The sequence below is a fragment of the Bos indicus genome, chromosome 21 (genome assembly GCF_029378745.1).
Source record: "Bos indicus isolate NIAB-ARS_2022 breed Sahiwal x Tharparkar chromosome 21, NIAB-ARS_B.indTharparkar_mat_pri_1.0, whole genome shotgun sequence".
Taxonomy (NCBI): domain Eukaryota; kingdom Metazoa; phylum Chordata; class Mammalia; order Artiodactyla; family Bovidae; genus Bos; species Bos indicus.
The window spans coordinates 20,011,009-20,037,862 of record NC_091780.1 but is presented as its reverse complement, the minus strand read 5'-3'; the positions used below and the strand labels follow the sequence as shown (position 1 = coordinate 20,037,862).

Sequence of the window (26,854 nt, the reverse complement as noted above, 5' to 3'; positions counted from 1 at the left end):
ACAGTTTCCTCGACTGTGGCATCAGCAATACCCACCCATCCAACACCACCCATCAACGAAGTTTTGAAAAGAAACTTTCCACGTAAAAATATAGTTGCCCAGTAATTTTTACCCTTGAGACAATAAAATTTAAAGAAAAATAAAACACCCAGACTAACATCACCTTTAATGCTGGCAGTGGCGATGCCCTTCTCCCTGCAGAGGCAGGACCTGCTGTTTTGATCATTGAGGCAGGAGGGCCACATCACTGCCCCTCACCAACACTCCAGACAGGTGTCTTCAAGACTCTTAGTCCCTACAATAGCCTACAATAGCCTCACAGGCCAGGCACTCAGTGTCAGCCACATCAAGCAGCAGCTGGATAGGATGGCCACAGGCAGCTGCTGGTCCCAGGCGCAAACCGAGCAGGTGCGTCTGCTGCTCCAGCTCACATCACTGGACCGCTGGGGCTGCCCATCCAGCTTCTTGTTGAACTGGGAGAGCTGGCAGAGGAGCACAAAGAGCACCATCTGCTCAGACAGGATACCGGTAGGGAACAGAGCTTTTTGTCTTTGATTCGATCAAACCCCTTCACTATGAAGTTCACAGCTCCTTCCAGGAGGAAGCATATGAAGTACACAACCACGAACGTAGGGCTGGCTGACGCTGATACTGGTGGGGGATGCTGAGGAAGGCGATGATGATCCAGTCAGCATAGTTCTCTGGCCTCCTGAGCAGGCCTGGGAAGGCTGGCTTGAACCAGACCATGCCTCCAGGCTGGATATGATGCAGAACGCTTCAGTGGCATAGAGTACAGCAGCCATGAAGGCGAATGCAGTGGCAGTGATGACCCTGTTTTGGGCGGAGCCTGGAGGCAAGAACTTGATGTAGGTGGTGCCGAGGATGATGGACGTTGAGAGGCAGGAGATGGAGAAGTAAAAGGCATGGGCGCAGAGAAAGCCATCCCAAGAGAAAGGGAGGCGGGACTGGAGCCCACAAAACTCCCCTATGAAGATGATGAGGGTCACGGTGAAGCAGATGCACCAGATGAACATGAACCAGTTAATTACATTCCCCTTCATAAAAGTGTCCTCACTGGCCCCCAGCGAGAAGGGCACACAGGTGGAGACCAGCTGCCCCAAGTGGAGGAAGAAGCCCACGATGGGCTTGGTGCCCAGGCCTGAGGATGGGCACATGGTGATCATGGTGGTCAGGCAGGTCACCGGCACCCGTTTGTAACCTTGCTTGTTTCTCAACCAAAGGCTTATGAATAGTTAAACAGAGTTTGATGTTCTGGTTTCAGTTTTGTTTTGCCAGTTAAGCGCTGTTTCTGTCTCAGTTCTTTTTCTCTAGAAAATATATAACCACTGAGTCCCTCGAACTGATGTGCTGATCTGAACAAATTAAGGACCACACTCACCTTCTCAATCCAGCAAGGGGGCCCAGGGGTTACTGTAAAGTCCCCCAAAAGCACAGCTCATCCCCGGCATGCAGCCTGCAGCCGTTTCCTGCTTCCCTCCTCATATAAATCCCGGCTGAGCCTTGCCGTGCTGGGAGTTGATTCTTCTGGGCAGTAAAACACCTTCTTGCCGGCTTCCTTAAGATAAAGCTACTTTGCTTAAACCCAAGACTTAGCTCTCTGTATTGGCTTCTTCAGCGACAAGCAGCTGGGCCTGACTTGGGGGACAGTGTTGAGCGTCCAGGCAGGAGTCAGGTCCAAGTCTCCAGCCCTTCTTTCTTCCTAGAGCAAGGTGCAGAGTGCCACTGGGAAGATAGGGTGAAGTGCCAGCTACTCCTAGCGAAGATCTATAGGTCTTTTCCAGCAGCTGCCGAACTTGCTAGTTTCAGGAACTTGCCCTGTCCCTCCCCACGCCTTGCTCACAGGGTGCTTTCTCTCTCTGTTAAGAGAAGGAAACTGGCCTCTGAAGGCTCACGGAGCTCTTGACTGAGTGAGTAGAGGGGTGTGGGTCCCAGGAGCCCCCCTTCCCACCTGTTTGTGTGTATTCTTTGCTCTTTGGAACTCTGGGGCCATTTGGACACTGCAGAAGTGGGAAATGGCTTGTTTGTGACTCTGTACCACTCTCTTCCCAAGGAAGAATTGCTTGTTTGTTTTAAATCTGTTCTGGGGGAGCCAGTGAAGTGGGGGGAGGGGACCTACATCCATCCCTTCTACAAGTCCACAGGCACCCATCTTGGCAGATGAGCAAAACTGGAGGTATGACCCTGTAATCAAGAAAAAAATGATTTTCTACTTTCAATAAATACAACTTGGCCCATGTATATTTTCAGTTGTGAAGAACATTGGTTCCTGCATGAATCTCTAAATTATTCCAGTATTTTGCACTTAGAGCTCTTTTTTCAAGATCCGGAAGTGGGAGGGAACTCCATGCGCAGGTCTTCCTATTACTCCCTAATTAGGATTCTTCCAACAAGGGCACCAAATTAAAGGCAAAAAGGAAAGTAAACTGTGAAAAGCCTGCCATGTTCACAGAGGAGTCTGCAGGCAAGGGAGGGAGAAGAGGGGTCAGCTTCTTAGGGAACTGAATCCACCCCGACCTCTGTGGTTCCTATGATGCCCCAGGCAGGGGCTGCCCTGGTCTGCGCCAACCCCCTCCCCCTCCCCCCAACTCCTGTCTCCGGAAGAGGTGGGGTTCTAGTGTGTTGGTGGGGCACAGCCTTAGTGTCACCACAGCTTGAAGAAGAACGGGGTTCTGAAGTAGTCTCTCCCTTTAAGACCTGACAGGTCATTCAATTTGGCCAGAGTGCGTCCCTTATGGCATGGGGCAGGGAGGCGGGGGCGGGCAGGGCCCTGCAGGAGGTTTCACTGCAGGAGAAAAGTCTGTGACTGTTATTGAACATATGATCTTCTTCTCAACATAGACCTGCTAAACTGGAAAAAACCATCCTCCAAGTTGATCCACAAAAAATGGTGGAAACGTTCATTGGTATTTTTTCTAACCCTCTGCCCAACATGGGCTGATGCACAGATGTGGGTGATGATTGTGTTCACAGCAGAGGAGCGGCACCTTGTCCCAGACAAAGCCCGACACTTGTCTCTCAGTGTTTGGCTTCTTGAGGACTGAGTAGACAAGCCTGAGTTCAAGAACACAGCCACGGGCCAAGGCTCCTCCAGAAGCCAAAAGAGACAAGGAGGGACCCTCCCCTGGGGCATCAGAGACAGAGCAGCCCTGCTGACACCATGTTTCAAAACGCTGACCTCCAGAACTGTGAGAGAATCCGTTTCTGTTGTTTTAAGCCATCAGGCTTGTGGTAATTGGCTGCAGTAGCCCTAGTAGAACAAAATGAATTTCCAGAAATGAAAAATATATTATTTGTCATATTTTTTTTAAGTTCCCAGAAAATCTTGCCAACCTCCTGCTCTAGAGTATGGTGGTCACAGGGATCCCAGGACCCCTTGTCATATCCTGTGTCCCCCAGTGTCTGAGACTCACAGGAGAGGGTCCACTGATCTAGAGAAGGGGGGTCAGTCCAAATGCCCACAGGAGCCAGGAGGGAAGCAAATAAGTAAAGGGGATGGAGAGGACTAGGGCCCCTGGAGAAGACCAGCTGCACCTGCCGGGGGTGGTGGAAAAGCAAGATGCCGTGTGCATGGCACGGTCTTATGTTTACAAAACAGAAAATAAAGAAGATACTCCCTACAGGCATGTGTGCATGTATGCAAACACGTGTCTAAATACAGTTTCAGAGCCTGTGACATGTGTTGAAGGCTGTACGAGATGTTGAGAACACCGATGCTCCCTGGATGAAGGGGTGGACGCTCGTGTGAGCAGGCAGGAAGCCTGGCCATCCCAAAGAGGGGGAAATAGGCACACGTGAGATGATCATAGCCCTGTTTATGTCGATTATACAGGAGAATAAGAGAAATATAGAAAACTACACAAAGGTATAAATGGAAAACAGTAAAGAGGGCATAGCCGATGCTCACCCCCAGCTACTCCCCCAACCCCAAGGGAACACAGCCCAGTGACACCAGATCTCCTGAGGTTTCTAAAGGAGCAAGAAATCTGGATTTTCTTGTGAAATTAAAACACTGCAGCTTCCAAACCCTTAGGGAAGAAACAATACTGATTCTACACCATGTCTTCCAGAAAATACCATGAAGAAAAACAAAACAAATCCTCGGGGCTACCTCCAGTACAAACTGGTTTGTGCCCCTAATCTGGAGCAAACCAAGCTTGCGTGAGCGGGCGTGGGCCTTCTGGGTCCTCTCTGAGGGGGAGGCGGAGAACCGTGAGACCATGAATTGTCTCATGTACATTCAGCTCAAATTCTGCTACAAAAATGAAATTTTAAAAAATTGTTTTCGATTTTGAGAGACTTGAAGATTTGAGGTTGTACGTAAGGATGATCCTACCTTACAACCCCAAACGATAATGGTATGCAGCACAAGACGCCCCAAATATTCATGGTTTGGGGCCAGACCAAACATGGCTGTGAGATTTTGGGATGAGGCAGTCTCCTGACAAGGGCGAGGGTGATGGGTGGGGAGAACCATTGTGGAGCGGCTGTGTTGTTGTCCAAGTGTCTGACCATTGGGTCCAACTCCACAGATCCTGAGCCTCAGCCATCACAGGGCCCTGAGCCTGTTCCAGGAGGCTGACTCGATCCACCACCAGCCAGACCAGCACAGCCCTTGGGCACTGGGGTGACACCTGAGACAGGGGCTTCTTGGAGGTCACATGCTGCTGTCTCTGCCTCCACCCGCCACAGCTCTTCTCCACCTGTGTGGCCTTCTCTCTGGTGGCCGACATGGGCATCTGGAGACGAGCCACAGGTAACTGGTCCATGTCCCTCTGGTGCATCTGCTTCATTGTGACCCTCATCATCTCCATAGTCGACTTACGTGAGCTCTCGTCCTGCTTTCCTTTCTTCTGGTGCAACACCACCCTCCTCTGTCTCTCGGCCTCCATCATCTACTCTGTCACCTTTGTCCAGTTCCTGCCTGATGGTCCTTACTGGGACCGGGCCATCAGTGCCACTACGTTCCCCTGTGTGGCATCTGTGCTACATGCCCGGTAAGTAGTCTGCATGCGGATCACCTATGGGTTCAAAGAGACCTCCTGCTGTGTGCTCACCATGCCAGGCCTGCTGAAGGTGCTGGAGACCTTTATGTCTGGTTTCATCTTCACCTGCATCATCAACACCTCCCTGTACCTGCATCAGCCGGCCCTGGAGTGATGTGTGGCCGTGTAGTCCATCTGCTTCATCCCAGCAGCCCTGGCCATCCTGCTGAACCTGGGCAAATGGCAATGCAGGCTGCCCAGCCTGTATCCCATTTTTCAGCTTGTGCTCAGTCTGCTCTCCGTCCTCCTCTATGTCAGCGCTCGGTCCTCTGGCTGCTCTACCAGTTCAATGAGCAGTTTGGCAGACAGCCCCACCGGTCCAGTGATATGGGCTGCATCAATGGGCTCAACTACGACATGTGCTTCTTGGACCAGCGACTGGCTGTGGCCCTCCTGACAGCCATCAACCTGCTGGTTTACGCGTCTGACCTGGTGTACTGGGCTCGCCAGGTTCCTGTAGGGACTGAGGACCAGCCCAGGGTTCCTGACCCCCCTGCTCACAGGAGGTATCCTCACCGAGCTCTGTCAGCCCCTGATATCCTCTTCCTGGCTCTCCTCTCTCCTTGCTCGTGTACTTCTCCACTCATCTCACTCTCTTTCTGTTTCCTTCCCTTCTGCTCTGTCTCCTTTCTGTCTTGTGTGGTTGCCCACATTCTGTTTTGCTTCTTTCTCTTGCTTCTCTCATTTTTTCTACATTTTTCTACCTTTTGCCCCTTTCCTGGTCATCCTTGCTTTTCTCATCTCCTGTGTCCTGACCACCTCTCCCCATTTACCTTCTCCTGATCACAGCAGCCTGGCATAAATCAAGCTCCCACTCAAGATCAGATTCACAAGTAAGATAGAAAAGATTGAAAATAACCCAGGTGTTCATCTATAGGATGCAGATCACAGAATTAACCTTCCTAGTCCACCTTTGAGAAGAGACAAGGGACTCTGCTCTCAGGAGGCTCAAGGCACCTACCCGGGAGCCGACATCGACTGCCAATCTGTGTGGCCCTTGTCTGTGTCACTGTCTTGTGGAAAAGTCTCTAGGAAGACTGATGGGCCGAGGAGATTCAGGCCAGGTTCCAATCAGTCCCTCCCTAGGGTCTGGACCCTCTCTGTCACGTACTGGCTGGCTTGCCAAGTGGAAGTGGTCTGGCTGGGATGGGAACTCAGCCACAGGACCTCTGGGTGGGGCACTAGAGCCAGACCAGGACACACGGGAGCCAGGAGATGAATCCTGGACCCAGAGAAGAGGGAAGGGGCTCAGCATTTACTGAGGTTCTGTTCCCTGCTGGGGCTTCCTTGGTGGCTCAGATGGTAAAGAATCTGCCTGCAAAGCAGGAGACTCATGTTTTATCCCTGGGTTGAGAAGATCTTCCGGAGAAGGAAATGGCTTCCCACTCTAGTACTCTTGCCTGGACAGTTCCATAGACAGAGGGAGCCTGTGGGGTCTGCAGTCTGTGGGGTCACAGCGTCAAACATGACTGAGCGATTAACACTTTTCTTTTTCCGCTTATGAGTTGCTGAGATTTGCAGGAAGACAGACCTGTATTCAAATCTGGCTCTGACAGGAAGTGACTGTGTAAACCTGAGCAAAAAACAGAACACACTCTCTGAGCCTAAGAATCATCATCTGTACAATGGGCATGACAATAATAACATCCCTGAAGATGAATGAAATGGAAGTGATGTCACCAGGTCACTCTGTTGGTGCTGAAAAACATATTGGCCACTCTGTCCCTTTGGGTCTAAGGTACAAATCAAACCCAAGCAGATTTTAAGGTCCTAAACCCACATGACTGGGTTCAAATCCCAGCTCTGACACCTAAACCTCTGTAATCGTGATTGGTTGACCTCTCTGTGTGCTGTGAAAATGGGGACTGAGAACATAGTTCAGGGGCTGCTGGGAGGAACAAATGAATCCACAGCAGAACTCGACCTGCAGTGAACACGACACATACGACCTCTTGTAACTGTTGTGTCCACAGCAGCCCCGCTGCAGCCCAAGTCCTCAGGGCCCCTTTCTCAGCTGACAGAACCTGTGACCTGTCACCTGAGGTCTCTTCTGGAGCCAGGCTGGGCTGGTGAGGTTTGCCCAGTTGGTCTTTTCTGGGTCTGCTTCTGACCAGGAATGGAGTAGCAGTGGGGTGGGGGAGCTTAGTTCAAGCCCATCTCCACACCCCTCATTCCAACCAGCATCTGATTCCATAAATCCCTCAAGTGCTTGGCCCATCAGCCCAAACCACTGCCCCCAGTAACACTCCCATTGCTAGTGTGGGACCACTCCTTATGCATAAACCCTTAAAAGAAAGCCTGGTGTTCTTTCTGCTACTTTGGGCAGGAAATGCTTCTTGAATAGTCTGTTCCTGGAACTTGTCAGAGGCTGGCAGGACCCCAGAACCCTCCATCATCTCTCGGACCCTCTGCTCCTCTCGCACAGGTTTTGGCTCCCCCATTTTCTACTCCCCCGATCACATGTACTCTGATCCAGCTTTGTTCATGTGTCAACCACAATGTGCTTAAATATAGGCACATAAAGACCTCGTCTTCTAGTATCTTGACGCAAATAGGATGGCTCAGCCACCAGCCCATTAGTAGGAAGTTGTTACTTTTGTATTGAAACAAGTCTGATATGTTAAGAGTATATTATTATGGGGTATTATAAAAAAGAATGCAATATCCCACATTTACTATCATGGAAAACATGAGGCTTCAAAGATAAACTCTAGAATATAGATCCACAAAGCAGAGGTGTCTTGTCCTTTGTTCACTGAAGTTTTCCCGGTGCTGAGCAGAAGGCCTGGTATGTTGCAGGAGTTTATTGAATAAGTATTAACCGAGTTTACAACCTCAGGCTCCTTCCTGCCTGGACCTCCTGACCGGGATACATTCCATCCCTTCTGCCTTTAGGGGAAATGTTTGAGAATCAGTGATTCCTTTGTTTTCTCTTTTAATTCTCCCACCTTTCCCATGGCCTTGTTTGATGAACATCTCCAGGGAGAAGAACAATTGAGAACCTGAACTTCCCCCCACCTCATATTTGAGGATGTCCCCATCGTGTGAATCTTGATGAGAAACTGGGCCTCACCCTCAATAAGAAACTCGAAAGGTCAGGTAAATATTTGACCTGCCGCCATGTGAAGTCTGGACACACACCTAAGGAGCAGGTGATACACAGACACCAGGTCAGATCGGATTCCTATTGCTGGGGCCTGAGTAGCATCCAGAGTCTGCTGCCAGGGGCCATGGTGGCTGGACCAGCTGCCCTTGCCTGTGCCCCAGCTGCCCAGCACCCCTCCTTCCTGGTCTAAGCCTGCTCTCAGGCCCGTCTCTCCCTAATAATTCTCTAGCAGCCTTCTAGTACAGTTGTTCTCTGCCTAAGTTGCTAGAGGTGTTTTCTGCAGGATGCAATCAAGAATCTTCTCCTTTAAAAAATGGTGCTATCTGTAAAGCAATTATCCTTTAATAAAAAATAAATATTTAAAAACTGGTGCTATTATCTCCATTTTCTGGATGAGGAAACAGAGGCTCAGAGTGACATTGCCTGAACAGGACTACTATGTTCCAGGCTGAGTTCTGGTCTCTGTTCAGGGTTGGGGTGTGTGTAGACATGTAGCAGGAACGGCCCTGAGATGACCAAGAGGAACTGGAAGTACTTCTCCGTGACTGGAGGGAGGGAGGCGATGAAGCTGGAGAGGTAGAAAGGGGTGCGAACCTACAGGGCTTTGGAGGTGACATTGTGCGGTTTGAGGGAGCAAAGAAAAGCGGTTAAAGTAACTTAGTTTGACTTCAGCCCAAGCTGACTTTGAGGCAAAGAATGGAAATAGAGGAAGCAGTGAGAAGCTCATGAGGGGAGCACAGGTGAGAAGGCTGGATGGATCTGGACCAAGATCAAGTGGATGCTCTAGAGAGGAGGAAGAGTGTGTGTGTGTGTGTGTGTGTGTGTGTGTGTGTGTGTGTGTGGTGTGGGTTCACAGTATTTTGTGAAGCGCATCTGTGAAGGTGGTGCCGTCAACTGAGATGGGAAAAACAAGGAAGGGTCTGTGTGTGTTGGCGCTAGGAGGGTTCAGGAGATGGGACCAGAAATGGTGAGTGTGAGGCGTCTTGAGACATCCAGAGGGAGAGATCTGGAGGCAGTTGCATATGACTCAGGGTCTCTGTAGAGATCAGTCTGGAGGCCAGAATTGGGGAGTTATCATCATACAGTCAATTCACTTCACTGAGCTCCAACAAATCAGAATCTCTTGGTGAGGGGTGGGTCACATCCACAGAGTGGCCTGACCTCCAACCACCTAAAATAGCAGCCTTGCCCATCCCTGCATTCCAATAACTTTTTTTTCCACTTGTTTTCCCTTTATCATAGTATTTATCACCCACTGACCTGATATTACACATTGGGTCTCAGATTTTCCATCTTGTGCCCTAGAGGATAAGCTCCATGAGGGGGGAACTACTGGTTATCTTCTCTGCTCTCTGTCCAGTGTCTACAAAACTGCCGGGCACACACTTGGTGCACAGGCGTATTTGTCAACTGAGTGGAATCTTAAAGTCATAGGACTGGATGAGGACGAGAAGGAGTGAGGGTGGGTAGCTAGGCATCGGGCCTCCTTTCTCCCAGTAGAAGGGAGTGTATAGTGCACCTCCCCTTTAAGTAAAAAAAAAAAAATTCTGGAGGTCACTGATTCCCAACTGGCAAGAGTCCTGAAGCAGAGATTTTGGATCCCAGGGCCCACAGATGCTCAGCCTCACACTGGCTGCCTAGAGGGCATCTTAAAGGAATTTGGGATAAGTTCCACCCCCAAGCAATCTCTGGAGAATCAAAACAGGAGCTGGTGAAGAACACGAGGGACTTGAAGACACAACCACGAACGTAGGGCTTGCTGTTGCTGATAGTGGTGGGGGCTGCTGAGGAAGGCGATGATGAGCCAGTCAGCATAGTTCTCTGGCCTCCTGAGCAGGCCTGGGAAGGCTGGCTTAAACCAACCATGCCTCCAGGTTGGATATGATGCAGAACGCATCAGTGGCATAGAGTACAGCAGCCACAAAGGCGAATGCAGTGGCAGTGATGACCCTGTTGTGGGTGGAGCCTGGAGGCAAGAACTTGATGTAGGTGGCGCCAAAGATGATGACGTTGAGAGGCAGGAAATGGAGAAGTAAAAGGAGTGGGTGCAGAGAAAGCTGTCCCAGGAGAAGGGGAGGCAGGACCAGAGCCCACAAAACTCCTCTATGAAGACGCTGAGGGTCACGGTGAAGCAGATGCACCAATTCAGCGTGCACCAGATAATTACGTCCCCCTTCAGAGTGTCCTCACTGGCCCCCAGCGAGAAGGGCACACTGGTGGAGAGCAGATACCACAAGTGGAGGAAGAAGCCCACGGTGGGCTTGGTGCCCAGGCCTGAGGGTGGGCACATGGTGATCATGGTGGTCAGGCAGGTCACTGGCATCAGTTTGTAACCTTGCTTGTTTCTCAACCAAAGGCTTATGAATACTTCAACAGAGTTTGATGTTTTCTGTTTTCAGTTTTGCTTTGCCATTTAAGCTCTGTTTCTGCCTCCGTTCTTTTTTCTCTAGAAACCACTGACCCCTCGAACTGATATGCTGATCTGAACAAAGTAAGGACCACATGTTCTCAGCACAGAAAGGCTCCTGGTGGTTACTGTAAAGTTCCCCAAAATAGAAGCACAGCGCACCCCCGGCATGCAGCCTGCAGCCGTTTCCTATTCCCTCCTTGTATAAATCCCGGCTGAGCCTTGCCTTGCTGGGAGTTGATTCTTCTGGGCAGTAAAACAGCTTCTTGCCGGCTTCCTTAAGATAATGCTACTTTGCTTAAACCCAAGACTTAGCTCTCTGTATTGGCTTCTTCAGCGACAAGCAGCTGGGCCTGACTTGGGGGACAATGTTGAGAGTCCAGGCAGGAGTCAGGTCCCCAGGTCTCCAGCCCCTCCCTTTCTTCCTAGAGCAAGGAGCAGAGTGCCACTGGGAAGACAGGGTGGAGTACCATCTATTCCCAGGAAGATCTATAGGTCTTTTCCAGCAGCTGCCAAACTTGCTAGATTCAGGAACTAGCCCTGCCCCTCCCCACTCCTTGCTCACAGGGTGCTTTCACTTTCTGTTAAGAGAAGGAAACTGGCCTCTGAAGGAGCACCGAGCTCTTGACTGAGTGAGTAGAGGGGTGTGGGTCCCAGGAGCCCCCCTTCCCACCTGTTTGTGTGTATTCTTTGCTCTTTGGAACTCTGGGGCCAGTTGGACACTGCAGAAGTGGGAAATGGCTTGTTTGTGACTCTGTACCACTCTCTTCCCAAGGAAGAATTGCTTGTTTGTTTAAATCTGTTCTGGGGGAGCCAGTGAAGTGGAGGGAGGGGACCTACATCCATCCCTTCTACAAGTCCACAGGCACCCATCTTGGCAGATGGGCAAAACTGGAGGTATGACCCTGTAATCCAGAAAAAAATGGTTTTCTACTTTCAATACAACCTGGCCCATGTATGTTTTCAGTTGTGAAGAACGTTGGTTCCTGCATGAATCTCTAAATTATTCCAGTATTTTGCAGTTAGAGCTCTTTTGTTAAGATCTGGTAAGTGGGAGGGAACTCCATGCGCAGGTCTTCCTGTTACTCCATAGTAAGTATTCTTCCAACAAGGGCACTAAATTAAAGGCAAAAAGGAAACGAAACTGTGAAAAGCCTGCCACGTTCACAGAGGAGTCTTCAGGCAAGGGAGGGAGAAGAGGGGTTCAGCTTTCTAGGGAACTGAATCCAGCCCCAGCTCTGTGGTTCCAGTCCTGATGCCCGAGGCAGGCGCTGCCTGGGCATCTGCGCCCCCCTCCCCCCAACTCCAGTCCCCGGAAGGAGGAGGGGTTCTAGTGTGTTGGCGGGGCACAGCCTTAGCGTCACCACAGTTTGAGGAAGAAAGGAGGTCTGAAGCAGTCTCTCCTTCTAAGATGGGTCAGATCACTTGATTTGGCTAGAGTTTGTCCCCTGGGGTGCGGGTGGGGTGGGGGCGTGCCAGGGATGGATTTCCACTGAGACGATTCCCTGCAGGAGCTTTCAGTGCAGGAGAAGAGTCAGTGGCTGACCCTTCATACAATCTTTTTCTCACCTCAGACCTACTAAACTGGAAAAAAACAAATCCTCCAAGTTGATCCACAAAAAAAGGTGGAAATGTTCATGAGTATTTTTTTCAAACCACCGTCCAACATGGGCTGATGCACAGATGTGGGTGATGATTGTGTTCACAGTGGGGGAGCCGCACCTCATCCCAGGCAAAGCCCAGCACTCATCTCTCGGTGTTTGGCTTCTTGAGGGATGACGGGACAAGCCAGAGTTCAGTAACATGGGACGAGCTAAAGGGCCTCCAGAGGCTAAAAGACGCAAAGAGAGACCCTCCCCTGGGGCATCAGGGACAGAGCAGCCCTGCTGACACCTTGTTTCAAAACGCTGACCTCCAGAACTGTGAGAGAACAGGTGTCTGCTGTTTTAAGCTGCCAGGCTTGTGATAATTTGTTGCAGATCTAGGAAACCAGATTTAATTTCCAGAAATGAAAAATATATTCTTTGTCATATTTTTAAGAAAATTTCTCAGAAAAACTTGCTGACCTCCTGCCCTAGAGCATGGTGGTCACTTGGATCCCAGGATCCTTTGTCACATCCTATGTCCCGTGTCTGAGACTCACAGGGGAGGGTCCACTGATGCCCAAGGAACCAGGAGGGAAGGAAATAAGGGGATGGAGAGCACTAGGATCCCTGGAGAGGACCAGCTGCACCTGTCTGGGGTGGTGCAAAAGCAAGATGCTCTGGGAACACGTGGTCTCATGTTGACAAAACAGGAAAAAAGATACAGATATTCCCTACAAACATGTATGCATGTATGCACAAACATGTATGCTTGTGTGCACACACATGTCTACACGTGATTTTACAGCATTTGAAATATATTGAAGGCTGAGGTTGAGGTTGAGGACATGGATGCTCCCTCGATGGAGGGGTGGATGCTCCTGTGAGCAGGCAGGAAGCTTGGCCATGCCGAAGACGGGAAACCAGTCACAGGAGAGATGATCATAGTCCTGCTTTATGTCAGTTATACATGAGAATGAGAGAAATATAGAAAATACTAAACAGAGATGAGGATGGAAAACAATATAAAGAAAGAGGCTAGCAGCTGCTTGTCTCCAGCAACGCCACTGCCAAGGGAACCAAACCAGGTGACACTGTATCTCCTGAGGCTTGAAAAGGAGCTGTAATCCGAATTTTCACGTGAAATTAAAACAATGTGCAGCCACCAAACACTCAGGGAAGAAATAGTAATGCTAGTGATCCCACATCATTTTTTCATGAAAACACTGATGGAAACTGTGATGGAAACTGAACACATCAAGAGTCCACCTGCAGTGCAAACTGGCTTGCAGCCCCTGATCTGCAGCACATCAAGCTGCATGTGCTGATGTCCAGAGCCAGGGCCTTCTGGGTCCTCTGTGAGGGGGGCGGGGAGGTAGCTGGCATGGATTAGGGTTCCATGTGACAAGCCCTCTGATGAACCTGTCACATGCTTTTATTCATTTAATTGACACAAAGTAGGTATAGAGACATTGAACAGAAGGGGAAACTGAGGTTCTATTGAGTAGCTTGCCATGATCATCCAGCTATGAAGGCTCTACTCCTTGTCACTCTGAGTGTCCATCTCATCTCACCCTTCTCTGCCCTTCTGGCACCTCCTCCTCCTTCCTCTGTTCTGGCCATGACCTTCCCAGCTCACTGTCTTCCAGTCCATATGCCTGGCTGCCGGGCAGGCAGGGCTCAGCCACATCCAGGCTGTGCTATGACCGGAGCACCACGTCCAGGCTCACAGATTAGAGTGGACGAGGGGCTGCTGGGAGACTCAGATAAACTTCCACTTCCTGCTTTCCAGGGCACAGGCCTGACCCAGGATCACGCGGTTAAAACCCCCATGCCTCCTCTTCTCCATATGCTCTCTCTAATGCATTCAATGGATTCAAAGCATTCAAGTTGTCTCTTATCTTAGGTGGAATTTCAGGGTGAGTTCAAGTAATTAAACTGGGATCAAACTGGGGTACACAGAGCATGACACTCCCTCCCTCACCCCAGTGCCCCTTCCCCACCCTGGCAGTGCCCAGTAGGAGGCCAGCAGGCTCCAGGGCTCCCCTGCAATGGGCCTCAAGGAGCTTTGTGAGTCCAGGGAGGTTCTCAGGTTTGCGCTCTGTTTCTCTTTCCAGCCTCAGCTTGTCCCAGGGTTTATTATCAGCAAAGGCAACAAGGCCCCTGATGGCAGGAAGCTGGCTGGGGCTCAGGCTGCTGGCCCTTCAGCCCTGGGGGCCTCTCAGCAAATAGTCCCTTGGAAACAGGGCGGCTGTCCCCGCGGAGGGGGCGGGCTGGGAGGGGCCTCATTCCCCCCAATACTGGACCCTGGAGGAGCCCCTGTGGGAGCAGGACTGCAGCCCTGGCTGGAGGGACTGTCTTGGGCGGTGACCTGGGCAATTCCATGGTCTCGAAGGTCCCTGCCACGTGTCCCTGTCACAGCCCTGAAACCCCTTCAGGCCCCTGTTCTCCTGTCTCAGTTCCAGTCCTGGCCCCTCCTCCATGGGAAGGTTGGCTCCATTCCTGCATCCCTTCTGGGTCAGAAGACCCCTACTGGGCTGCCTCAGGGCCCCAGGGACCCTAGGATCCCCCCAGTCATCTCCACTCTACCCCACCCCCACCCCAGTCCCGGGTGCATTCTCAGGGTCACCCCCTCCCAGGGTAACTGCTGGGGCCTCCTCTTTCAACTCCTGCCCTTAAAAAGGGGTGATCATCCGTCCATCCCCACTCCCTCCCTGGATGCCCTGAAAGACTATACATCAACCTCAGACACAGCATCCATGTTCATTTCCAATCCCTTCTTACCAGCTTGGAAGCTGCTAAGAAGTCTCCCAGGCCAGGAGAATCCTGCTCAGGTAGGGCTTCTAGATCTTTCCAGACTCCCACCTGGATGGCAGCCCTGGAGCCCAACACTATGTTAATCTATTCTGTGGTTCCTCAATGTCACCCCACCTTGGAGTCATGCTGGGTTGGGGTCTCCCTTCCTCATGAGGAAGCATCACATGTGAAGGCAAAAGTGGGTGGAGGGGATTCATAACAGTCCCTACTCCCATGTCATCCTGTCCCCATGGCCTTACTCTCACCCTGTGGCTCCTCCCTGTTCACCCCTGAAGCTGCCCTCCTCTGGGTGGGGCTGTGTCCCCTCAGACGGCAGCTCCTTCTAGTGATGCTGTGGGGAGGTGAAGCCAGGACACGTGTGCCTTCAGGTTGCTGTAAAAGGAGGCCGTGGCCCTGACGATGTCTCCTGTGTCCCAGAGCCCTGAGTTTTGGTCCTGGGATCCCACCCACGGGCCTGGTTGACCTGCTGGGCTGTAGAACAAAGTGCTCAAACCCATGGCTTTTTAATTTTTATCTTGGATTTCCACTGCTCCACTTTCAACCTTAGGGAAGGCACTTGACTCCTGGTTTTCCCATCTGTAGAATAGGGTTAGCACAACAATAAACAGTTCCTTTCTGAAAATCTTTGGGGTCAGATATTCTCCAGAATTCAGAATTTTTCAGTTTTGACAGGTGACATGATACATATTCTCTATAGGACATGACACCCCACTGGGGTCTGAAAGCACTTTGGGATCAAACACGTTACTGTTTCAGCAAATGGACTTTTGAACATTTTACACTAAGTGAAATAAGAAAGAAGGAAGAAAGTTTAGTCTCTCAGTCATGTCCTACTCTTTGTGACCCCATGGACAATAGCCTACCAGGCTCCTCCATCCATGGGATTTTCCAGGCAAGAGTACTGGAGTGGGTTGCCATTTCCTTCTCCAGAGGATCCTCCCGACCCAGGGATCAAACCCGGGTCTCCCACATTGTAGGCAGACGCTTTACCGTCTGAGCCATCAGGGAAGTCCATACAAAACTATAAATGATCTCCTGCCCGTTCAGCTCAGAATTGGTTACCAAACAATTTTTTTTAATTGTTTTTCTAATTTGAAGGTTTGTGATTGTAGAAAAAGACCACAGTATACTGTATTTCTGTAGATATTGATGTGCAGCAAAAAGACATAAAAATGTTGGTGGTTTGAGGCCAGATCCAACTCATTTGTAAGATGAGCCAAGTCTCCTTACAAGGCCAAAGGTGATGGGTGGGGACAGTCATTCTGGAGCAGCTGTGCTCTTACCTGAGTGTCTGAGCCACTGGTTCAAACTCCACAGATCCCGAGCCTCAGCCCTCATAGGGCCTGACCATTTTCTGATCATCTCACTTAATCTACCTTCAGATCTGGATCTCTCTCTGATGAGTCCTAAGTGAAGACCACTCCATGTTGGTGACTCTAACCTGCCAGACCTTCACAACACCATGTCTAGCAGACGGATAATTCCTGAGGAAGATGATGTGGACACACTGTGCTACTTCCTCCGCCTCCCGCAGGTGATCTCCATTTGTCTGGCCTTCTCCCTGGTGGCCAGCATGGGCAACGAGAGGGGGGCTGTAGGTAACTGGTGCCTAGCCATTTGGTGCCTCTGTTTCACTGTGACCGTCTTCATCTCTATGTACGAGTGCTTTTACTGCGACTGGATACTACCTTTTTTCTGGTACAAATTACCTATCACCTATGCCTGCTATGCGACACTTTTCTGCCTCTTGACCTCCATCATGTACCCCATCTTCTACGTCCAGTACCTGCCTTATGGTCCTTCCCGAGACCGGGCCATCGCTGCCTCTGCGTTCTCCTGCATCGCGTGTGTGCTCTATGCCATAGATGTGGCCTACACATGGAAACACTATAAGTTCAAGAACATCCCCTGCTACGTGCACACATTACCAGGCCTGCTAAAGATTCTGGAGAGTGCTGTGGCCTGTGTCATCTTCGTCTTCATCAGCAACACCTCCCTGTACCTGCACCAGCCGGCCCTGAAGTGGTGCGTGGTCGTGTACTCCATCTGCTTCGTCCAGGTAGCCGTGGCCATGCTGCTGAAGCTGAGTGGCTGGGAGAACAGACTGCCCCTCCGGCTCCCCATTTTCCATCTGGGGCAGACCATGCTCTCATTCCTCCTCTATGTCAGTGCCATGGTCCTCTGGCCACTCTACCAGTTTGACGAGAAGTTAGGTGGACAACCCCACTGGTACACTGATATGAGCTGCATTGATGAGCTTACCGACTATGGCTGCGTCTGGGACCAGCGACTGGCTGTGGCCATCCTGACAGCCATCAACCTGCTGATGTACGTGGTCGACCTGGTGTACTGGACCTGCCAGTTTTCTGTAGGGACTGAGCACCAGCCGAGTACCCCTTATCCCCTCCACTCACAGGGGGTGTCTTTACAGAGCTCTGTTGAACCCTGATGCCCTCTTCCTGGTTCCCTCTCCCTCCTCACGGCCTTCGCATTCATCCCGCTCTCTTTTTTGTTTCCTTCCCTCCATCTGCTCTGTCTCCTTCCTATTTTCCTTGGTTGCCCATGTCCTATTTTGCTTCTTTCTCATCTTTTTACATTTTCTGCTTTTTGCCCCTTTTCTGGTCATCCTTGGTTTTCTTGTCTCCTGTATCCTGACCACCTCTCCCCATTTTCCTTCTTCTGATCCATCAGGACCTGAGACTCCTTCCTTCTCTGTCCACCACCCCTCCCGCCTCCTAAGGTGCTGACTCCACAGCACACAGCCCTTTGTGCAGCTGTTCACACCCTGGGCCTCGGGAGGGGCCTCATTGCCAACGTGTGTCTGTCCCTCTGGGTGCCTTAGTTGCTGTGTGTTTCTGGGGTGGCAGTGACGGTGGGTAGCTAGGCATTGGGCCTCCTTTCTCCCAATAGAAGGGAGTATATAGTGCACCTCCCCTTTAGGTGAAAAAAAAAAACATTCTGGAGGTCACTGATTCCCAATGGGCGAGAGTCCTGAAGCAGAGATTTTGGATCCCTGGGCCCGGCTGATGCTCAGCCTCACCTGAGATTGGCTCCAAAATTCTTCCGAGCTTACTCAACACTGGCTGCCTAGAGGACATCTTGAAGGGATTTCGGATGACTTCCACCCCCAACCAATCTCTGGAGAATCAAAAAAGGAGCTGGTGAACAACCCCAGGGACATGCAGACACCTGTCTGCAGTGTTGGTGAGGGGCAGTGATGGCCTCCTGCCTCAGTGATCACAACTGCAGGTCCTGCCTCTGCAGGGAGAAGAGCATGGCCACTGCAGCCTTATGTGATGCTGCTGCTGCTGCTAAGTCACTTCAGTCGTGTCCAACTCTGTGGGATCCCATAGACGGCAGCCCACCAGGCTCCCCTGTCCCTGGGATTCTCCAGGCAAGAGTACTGGAGTGGGTTGCCATTTCCTTCTCCAATTCATGAAAGTGAAAAGTGAAAGTGAAGTCGCTCAGTCGTGTCCGACTCTTAGCGACCCCATGGACTGCAGCCTACCAGGCTCCTCCGTCCATGGGATTTTGCAGTCAAGAGTACTGGAGTGGAGTGACCTAGCCTGAGATTATTTTTTTTCTTTCTTTTTTTGTCTTCTGGTCAGGAGGCCAAAAATTCTTGGGTGACTTGTTCTTAAAGAGAAGGTCTCTTTTCAGAATTTCTTAGGCAGGTGGTTTGGGGGTGGAGGTGGGGTGGTTGTTGCTGCTTCCATTGCCAAAGGAATTGCATTGTTTGAGTGTGAGGTGACACATGTGTGTGTTTCTGTGTATCTGTTGCTTTCTGCTGCTGCTTCCTGAGTTTCTGGAATCAGGTAAAATAAATATATAATTAAAAATTTTTTCTAGATCTTTTTGTTTCCATCAGCCCCTGCTGTCAATCATCGAGAAAAGCCTTGTACTTTTTCTCACACACATAATGTTATTTTTAATCTCAGTATAAAGATAAAGAGCATCCTCAATTGCTCAGCAGTAAAGAATACATGGGCAATGCAGGAGACAATGCAAGAGATGCCAGTTTGAACCTTGGGTAAGGTAGATCCTCTGGAGAAGGGCATGGCCACCCACTCCAGTACACTTGCCTGGAGAATCCCATGGACAGCAGAGCCAGGTGGGCTACAGTCCATGGGTCACTAAGAGTTGGACATGACTGAAGCTACTTGGCATGCATATAAAGATGAAAGGGAAAAAAGCAAAGAAACAAAAATCCCAAAACAAAATCCACATATTCTAATATCCCAAATTGAATAGAACTCAAAAGAGCCCTAGTCAGTTTTCACCCTCACCCAAATCTATGTTTTTGAGAATCACTCCCACTGACCCTCTACCTCCATCTGGACCAGAGACTGGGGATGTGGCCCAGGCTGTGAGGCAAGAGGTTGGGCCCCACCCCAATGTCAACATCCTGCCCGCTACCTCTTAAAGGGGCCATGACAGCCCCTCAAGGCCTCTCTTTAAAGATGTGTACTGGTATAGATGTTCAGTGCACCTGTGGGTGTACATGTGTGCGTGCTCATGTCAGTCAGTCAGTTCGGTCGCTCAGTCATGTCTGACTCTTTGTGACCCCATGAATCACAGCACACCAGGCCTCCCTGTCCATCACCAACTCCCGGAGTTTACCAAACTCTTTTCCATTGAGTCAGTGATGCCATCTAACCGTCTCATCCTCTGTCGTCCCCTTCATTCCTACCTTCAATCTTTCCCAGCATCAGGGTCTTTTCAAATGAGTCAGCTCTTCACATCAGGTGGTCAAAATATTGGAGTTTCAGCTTCTACATCAGTCCTGCCAATGAACACCCAGGACTGATTTCCTTTAGGATGGACTGGTTGGATCTCCTTACACTTCAAGGGACTCTCAAGAGTCTTCTCCAACACCACAGTTCAAAAGCATCAATTCTTCGGTGCTCAGCTTTCTTTATAGTGCAACTCTCACATCCATACATGACCACTGGAAAAACCATAGCCTTGACTAGACGGACCTTTGTTGACAAGTATTGTCTCTGCTTTTTAATATGAGGTCTAGGTTGGTCATAACTTTCCAAGGAGCAAGCATCTTTTAATATCATGGCTGCAATCACCATCTGCAGTGATTTTGGAGCTCCAAAATATAAAGTCAGCCACTCTTTCCACTATTTCCCCATCTATTTGCCATGAAGTGATGAGACCGGAAGCCATGGTCTTAGTTTTCTGAATGTTGAGCTTTAAGCCAACTTTTTCACTCTCCTCTTTCACTTTCATCAAGAGGCTCTTTAGTTCTTCTTCACTTTCTGCCATAAGGGTAGTGTCATCTGCATATCTGAGGTATTGCTATTTCTCCCAGCAATTTTGATTTCAGCTTGCTTCCTCCAGCCCAGCGTTTCTCATGACATACTCTGCATAAAAGTTCATATGCCGCCCTGCGATGACACCAACAGCCCTATATAGTAACTGGTGATGAGAAATGCACCACAAGCCTTCTTCTCCTGTTCGCAGCCACAAAGCCTCAACCCCAGCATCCTAACATCACCAGGGCCAGAGGGGCCAGACAAGCAGAGCTGTGGGGGAGAGGAGGGGAGGGGAGGGACCCCACTCCTGCCCCTCACTCCTGTATTGGGGTGAAGTGTGTGATCCTCACCCAGGGGCTGGATGGATGGAAGGGAAGGACTTCCAGGAGGTGGTCCCTGTGGCAGGAAAATCTTAAGCAACAATGAAATAAAATTCCTATTTTAAGACAAAACAAGAAAAATTTAAATTGAACATTTTGGGTCTGTCTGTTTCAGATTCTTCCCTCTCCTCTAGTGTGCATATTTCATCTGCATTGTGCCTTAACCACACCTCTTCAAGGGAAGAAATACCCAATTCACCACAAGGGTGACATTTTCTAGAGGAAGCCATGTAACTCCTTAGAAGACAGCACTGCTAACTTACTTAGGACCTGATTAATGTCTCTAACTGTATTACTTATGCTCTACTTGTTTTAAAGATTCATGCCTTATTTCTTGTATTAACAGATGTGTGATTAGTCTGTGATGAAAAAATAATGGTGACTAGGCCTCTTGAAATGATTCATATAATATATATAGTTTTATAAGATCCAGGATTGTAATACACTGACTGTTCCCATATGGCTCTGTGGTAACGAATGTGCCTGCTAATGCAGGAGATTTGGGTTTGATTCCTAGGTCTGGAAGATGCCCTAGAGAAGGAAATGGCAAGGCACTCCAGTATTCTTGCCTGGAAAACCCTATGGACCGAGGAGGCTGGCGGGCTACAGTCCATAGGTCTCAAAGAGTCAGAGACGACTTAGAGTCTAAACCACAACAACAGCTACAGATACGGGAATAAGCAACAGGAAGGAACCATTTGCTCAGGACTTGGGCCCAGACCACCTTTTTTCTGGGAGCCTTTTTGTCCTCATTCAGTCCGATGACTTTAAGATTCCACTCATCAATAAATATTCTTGTTCCCCAAGTGTGCATGTGCCAGGCCCTATTCTAGACACTGGATAGAGAGCAGAGAACAGAACCAAGAGTTCCGGCCTCATGGAGCTTGCACTCTAGTACAGGAGACATACACATCAATACATAACATCAAGTCAGTGGGCTATTAATGCCACGATAAAGGAAACACAGGTAAGAAGGGTTATTGGAGTGCCTGTTGGCGGTGGGGGGCAAGGCTGCTCCATGGATGTGACGTTTAAGAAGAAACTGAAAGAAGAGTGTAGGCCAAGTCAGGACAGCTCCCCAGTTCCTGTCTCCGGAGCTGATCTCTACTGGGATCCAGAGTCATATACACCTGCCTCCTGATCTCCCCCTCCGGATGTCTCGGGACACGTTACACTCCGTAGGTCCAGTCCCACCTCTTCAATCCCCCACTCCCAACACACGCTGATCCTTCCTCATGTTTCCATCTCAGTCAATGGCACCACCTTCCCAGATGCTCTTCACAATATGCTTCTGAACCCACCCACTCTTCTTCATCTCTAGACAACCTGGTCCAGATCCATCCATCCCCTCACCTGTACTCCTGCCATAAGCTTCTAGATGCTTCCTCTATTTCCATCCTTTCCCTCAAAGACTGGTTTGGAGTAAAGTCAAAGTATGATACTCTGAAGATTTCTGTTTGTTCCCTTAGGATGGAACATAGACTCCACAACATCACCCACCTGCAAAGCCCTGCAAGATCAGACCCCTTTCTACCTCTCCAGCCTCCTCCCTTGCCTCCAGCCACTGACAACTGTTTCTAGTTCTCTTGGTCATCTCAGAGCCTTTCACCTTATATGTCTACACACCACCCCCCAACCCTCAATTGAGACCTGAGTTCAGCCAGGCTCACAGTAGTCCTGTGCTCAGTCTATGCTACTCTACGTCTCAGTTTGCTCATCCAGAAAATGGAGATAACAGCTCCTGCTTTTAGTCATAAAGGCTGTTAACTGTACCCTCCAGAGAACATCTCTGGCATCATAAGCAGAGAACAACTGTACTAGGATACTGGATAGCTTGGAGAACTGCTAGAGAGGGACCAGCCTGAGAACAGGCTTAGATCAGAAATGAGGGTGCTGGACAGCCAGCTCACAGCCAAGGGCACTTGGTCCAGGCACTGTGGCCACTGGAAGCACACTGGATGATACTGCAGGCCCTGCAGAAGGAATTCTGGTCTGTCTTTGATTCTGTGTATACCTGTTCTTGTGTGTCCAGGCCCCGGTTGTGGGACAGGTCCAATACTTATCTGGCCTTTTCTTTCTTGAGGCTTCCCTGATGGCTCAGACAGTAAAGCATCTGCCTGCAATGTGGGAGACCTGGGTTCGATCCCTGGATCAGGAAGATACTCTGGAGAAGGAAATGGCAACCCACTCTAGTATCCTTGCCTGGAAATCCCATGGATGGTGGAGCGTGGCAGGATACAGTCCATGGGGTCGCAGAGAGTTGGCCACGACTGAGCGACTGCACTTTCCTTTCCTTTTCTTTCTTATTGAGGGTCAGGCCCAGTCTCTCCCCAGGTTGCACACATTATGGGATTGTCCTCAAATATAGTGATGAGGTCAGGTCCTCAGTGATTTCCCTCCTTGGAGATATCCATCACAGAAGGTCAAGTGTTGTTAGGAGGATTAAATGGGACAAAACATGACTCAGAGATTCTCAAATATTCCCCCAAAAGGCAGAAGGGATGGAATGCATCCCACTTGGTCCAGGCTACAGTCTGAGCTGTAAGCATTTGTTGTATTCATTTCAGAAACATTTGCCATGGGCCAACAGGGCAGGTATTGACATAAAAGTTAAGAGAGGTGTCACACAGAGCACACACTGCAGGCTAACCACTGTTCTGGATGTTTTGTTCCTCCCAGCAGCCCTTGAACTATGCACTCAGTGTCCCCATTATCACAGACACACAGTGGGTAACTAGACCAAGATCACACAATTAGGAAGTGGCAGAGCTGGGATTTGAACCCAGTCATGTGGGTGCAGGATCTTACACTCGGATTGTCATTAATTTGTAGCTTGTATTCCAGAAAGATAAAACAGCCAACATTTTTTAGCACCAACAGTCCAGCAACTCCTTGGTGGCTCACTAGGTAAAGAATCCACATTCAATGTGGGAGACCTGGGTTCAATCCCTGGGTCGGAAAGATCCCCTGAAGGAGAGCATGACAACCTGCTTCAGTATTCTTGCCTGGAAAATCCCCCTGGACAGAGAAGCCTGTGGGATACATTCCAAGGGGTCGCACGGAGTCAGACATGACTGAGCGACAAAACACACCACCAGTCTGACTAGGTGACTTATTATCTCTATTTTGTTTCATTTTCAGGGATATTATTATGGTCATCCCCATTTAAGAGATGATGAACGTGAGGCTCAGAGAGCACATTATGTTTTTTTCTCAAGGTCACACAGTTACTCTCTGAGAGAGCCTGCGTTGAATACAAATCTGTCTCCCCCACAGCTCAGCGAGAACCTCAGGAAATGCTGAGCCCGTTCCCTCTTCTCTCAGATCCAGGTATAACCTCCTGGCTCCTGTCTGTCCTGCTCTGGCTGCAGTACCTCATTCAGAGGTCCTACAGCAGCACCCCTGTCTCAGCCAGACTACCTATTTCCTGTTGAAAAGGGAAGTAGCCAGCCAGAAAAGTCCGGAGACAGCAGGGAGAAACTTCACAGGGGTTGATTAAAGCCCCCTTGTTTCTCCTCAGCTCCCCTGCCTCCCAACAGGCACTTTTAGACAGGAGCCAACCACACAGACAAGGGCCGCATGATCGGCTGTCTGCACTGGCACCCAGGGCAGATAACCAGGTGCCTGAGACACAGGAGGGAACGTCCCCAACTCTCCCCACTCAGAGGAAGACTGAGGAGGCTGATTCTGTCATTTTTCCAAGAAGCTGCTCCAGGACCGGAGAACAGAAACATCTGTGCCCCGGGCTGTGTTCTGGATGTGGCTCAGGTCATAGTCTGGGGGCGTCAGCTGGAGTCACCCTGTGCAGAGGAGGCTCTGGCCGGCTGAGGAGGGGGCCTCTGGCCGCTGCCCGGGAGTCAAGAAGCCCAGGCCAGACAGGGAGCAAGGGAAGGGCCTGAGGCTTGGGTAATGGGAGGTCTTCTCCATCAACTGTGTGTGTTGAAGGGCTGGGGGAGGCCGTGGTCACCAAGTAGGTGGGTTTCGGGTCTCCAGCTCCCCCTCCCCAGACCTCTGGACCCAAGTTGCCTCCCTTCTCTCTGCCTTTGGAGACAGGCCTGTGTGGGCATCTCTCAGCTCCTCCCCAGCCTGTCTGCTTTGGAGTCAGAGCAGATGTGACTGTGAATCCAGTTGCAGATCCCAGATCTGCCTCATTCACTCTGGGCTTGTGTTTCATCTTCCCCTGCTTATGGTCAGCCCTCTATATGCTCAGCAGGAAGGAATTTGCTTTTCCTAAAGGAAACACAAGTTCCCTAAATAAAGCAAGAGCATTCTGGCTGCTGAGCTGGATCTGAAAAAATGGAAAGTCAAGAATGTGCGGGAACAACGAAGTCTGGGAGACCTCAGACTGTGGGGGTGCCTTGAAGTAGTTTGTGTTTTTGACAAGAATCACTGGAGAGTTGGACCCCTGGAAAGTGATTAAGGAAACTCATGTTATGAAAGAGAGGCATGTTCCCCACCAGGCAGAGGTCATGGGGAAGGAGGGTGTGTTTAGTCAGGAAGGATGTGACCAATAAACAGGACCCAGCAGCCAAGAGGAAACAAGCAGAGAGGGTAGAGAAGGTGGACAGAGGGGAGGGAGGCGACTCCCTCTCCACATCTGAGTCTCCAGGACTGGCAAGTCCAGGGGCCCCGGGAAGAGGTGGGCTGGGAGGGACCAGGGTCTCTGGCACCCCTCCCCCATCTAGCAGATGAGGAAACTGACTCAGCAGCAGTGAGTGCCCTCCTCAGGGGGATGGGGCAAGTTTGTGCAGGACTAGGGTGGACGGGGCAGAATCCCAGCCTGGAGGTTGCTGCTGCCACACTTACAACAAGCAGCGTGGGGCCGTGGACAGACAGCCGGCCTGGCAACAGGACACCTGGTCCTGACTCTGACTCTGCCACACACAGGGTGACTCTGGACACGTCCTGCCCCTCCCTGGGGTTCAGCTGTTCCTCCTCTGTGACGAGAAGACTAAGGGAATTTCACTGAGTCATGTCTGACACTTTGCGACCCCATGGACTGCAGCCCACCAGGCTCCTCTGTCCGTGGGATTTCCCAGGCAAGAATACTGGAGTGGGTTGACAACCCACCTCCAGGGGATCTTGCCAACCCAGAGATCAAACCCAGGTCGACGTGCATTGCAGGAGGATTCTTTACCATCTGAGCCACCAGGGAATACCCTAAGACTAGAGGGTTGGACTAAATATAGGATCATTACACTTTCTTTTGAGGGCCACAGTGAGGGAACTGGAGCAGCCTTGGAATTGTGACAAATGGCCCTTAACCTCTCAACAGGAGGAATTGACCAGCTGCCCCCATGAACCACGAGGCTTGGACAGCAAGCCCCTCAGGTGAGCCCACCCCGGAAAATTCTTTTACTGAAGCACAGAGACATTTCCATCCTCCTGGGAAGTGAGGTCCCAGGGTTGTGTTCAATTTGATTTAGAAAAATATAAGAATCTGAGGTTCCTGCACTGAGACTTGTGGAGGTCAACGCATACTTGCTTTTGTGGATAAAAAATTAGCCAATAGTCAGACAACCTAAGAAAGAATTGGAATTTTATTGGAACCAACCTGAGAAGTTTAACTGGGAGACAGTCTCTCAAGAAGCTCCAAGAGCTGTTTTGAGGAGATCAGGGTTGGAGGTCAATGTTTATGTCATTTGGGGAAGGCCATGAAACCAGCCCACGCCTTGGAAGAAGGTTGCTTCACTCAGGAAGAACAGATATCACGGTTCATGCTTTTAGTGCTTCCTAAGCATGGACATATGCAGGAAACTGGGTTCATAGAAAAGTCTCCTGAAATATCCAAGTATGTGAGGGCAGGTTCGCCAGTTTTCTCAGAGTACAAAGTGCAATCCTGACGTTTTTCACGACTTCTTTCCACAGTGGATTCCAGGTCAGTGAATTGCAGCAGCCAGTGACTTGATTTTGGAAGACCTCAGTGGTGGGCAACATTCTTTATCACACAATCCATTTGTTTCCATCTTAATTCCAATCAAGGTTTGGGAGGAATTTTCCCAGTTCAGGGGAGGATTCCATTGATGGGCCATTGGGTGTGCAATTCTTCTTCTAGTTCTGGTAACAGTAGCCAAACTCCTCTGGAACAATTGTCTCACTTGTCTGTCAGGCTCTCAGAAATGGTTCCCTCCTGTTGCTTCTTCCCTTATTTCGAGTCATGGATCTTATAAAACTGTATGTAAGGTCACCTAGTCATCACCATGTTTATCAGAGACTCAACGACACATTTGTTAA

The 26,854-nt window shown here is 50.1% G+C and overlaps 2 protein-coding genes across 5 annotated transcripts in view; both read left to right on the top strand.

Moving 5' to 3' along the window:
• Positions 1-1,895: 1,895 nt before the first annotated feature.
• The window catches only part of LOC139178174 (myeloid-associated differentiation marker-like), a 46,693-nt gene continuing 21,734 nt past the window's right edge, over positions 1,896-26,854 (top strand). Inside the window, exon 1 of the mRNA XM_070775094.1 lies at positions 1,896-1,928. The gene's annotated coding sequence lies outside the window, so the exon portion shown is untranslated. The remainder of the gene's footprint in view (positions 1,929-26,854) is intronic.
• LOC109575761 (myeloid-associated differentiation marker-like) lies at positions 10,192-21,429 on the top strand. Of its 4 annotated transcripts, none has more exons than XM_070775086.1 (3): positions 10,493-11,208; positions 16,359-17,304; positions 18,045-21,429. In XM_070775086.1, the coding sequence occupies exons 2-3, from the start codon at positions 16,439-16,441 to the stop codon at positions 18,139-18,141; spliced, it is 963 nt and encodes a 320-aa protein (XP_070631187.1). In that variant the 5' UTR covers positions 10,493-11,208; positions 16,359-16,438; the 3' UTR covers positions 18,142-21,429. The 4 variants fall into 4 exon arrangements, with proteins under 4 accessions (XP_070631186.1, XP_070631187.1, XP_070631188.1 ...); XM_070775087.1 differs by having other exon boundaries at positions 10,494-11,208; positions 20,736-21,429; XM_070775085.1 differs by lacking the exon at positions 10,493-11,208 and adding an exon at positions 10,192-10,449 and having other exon boundaries at positions 16,359-21,429.

Bases quoted from the DNA above. Each gene is read 5' to 3' on its own strand.
- LOC109575761 (XM_070775085.1), top strand. From the start codon at position 16,439: ATGTCTAGCAGACGGATAATTCCTGAGGAAGATGATGTGGACACACTG.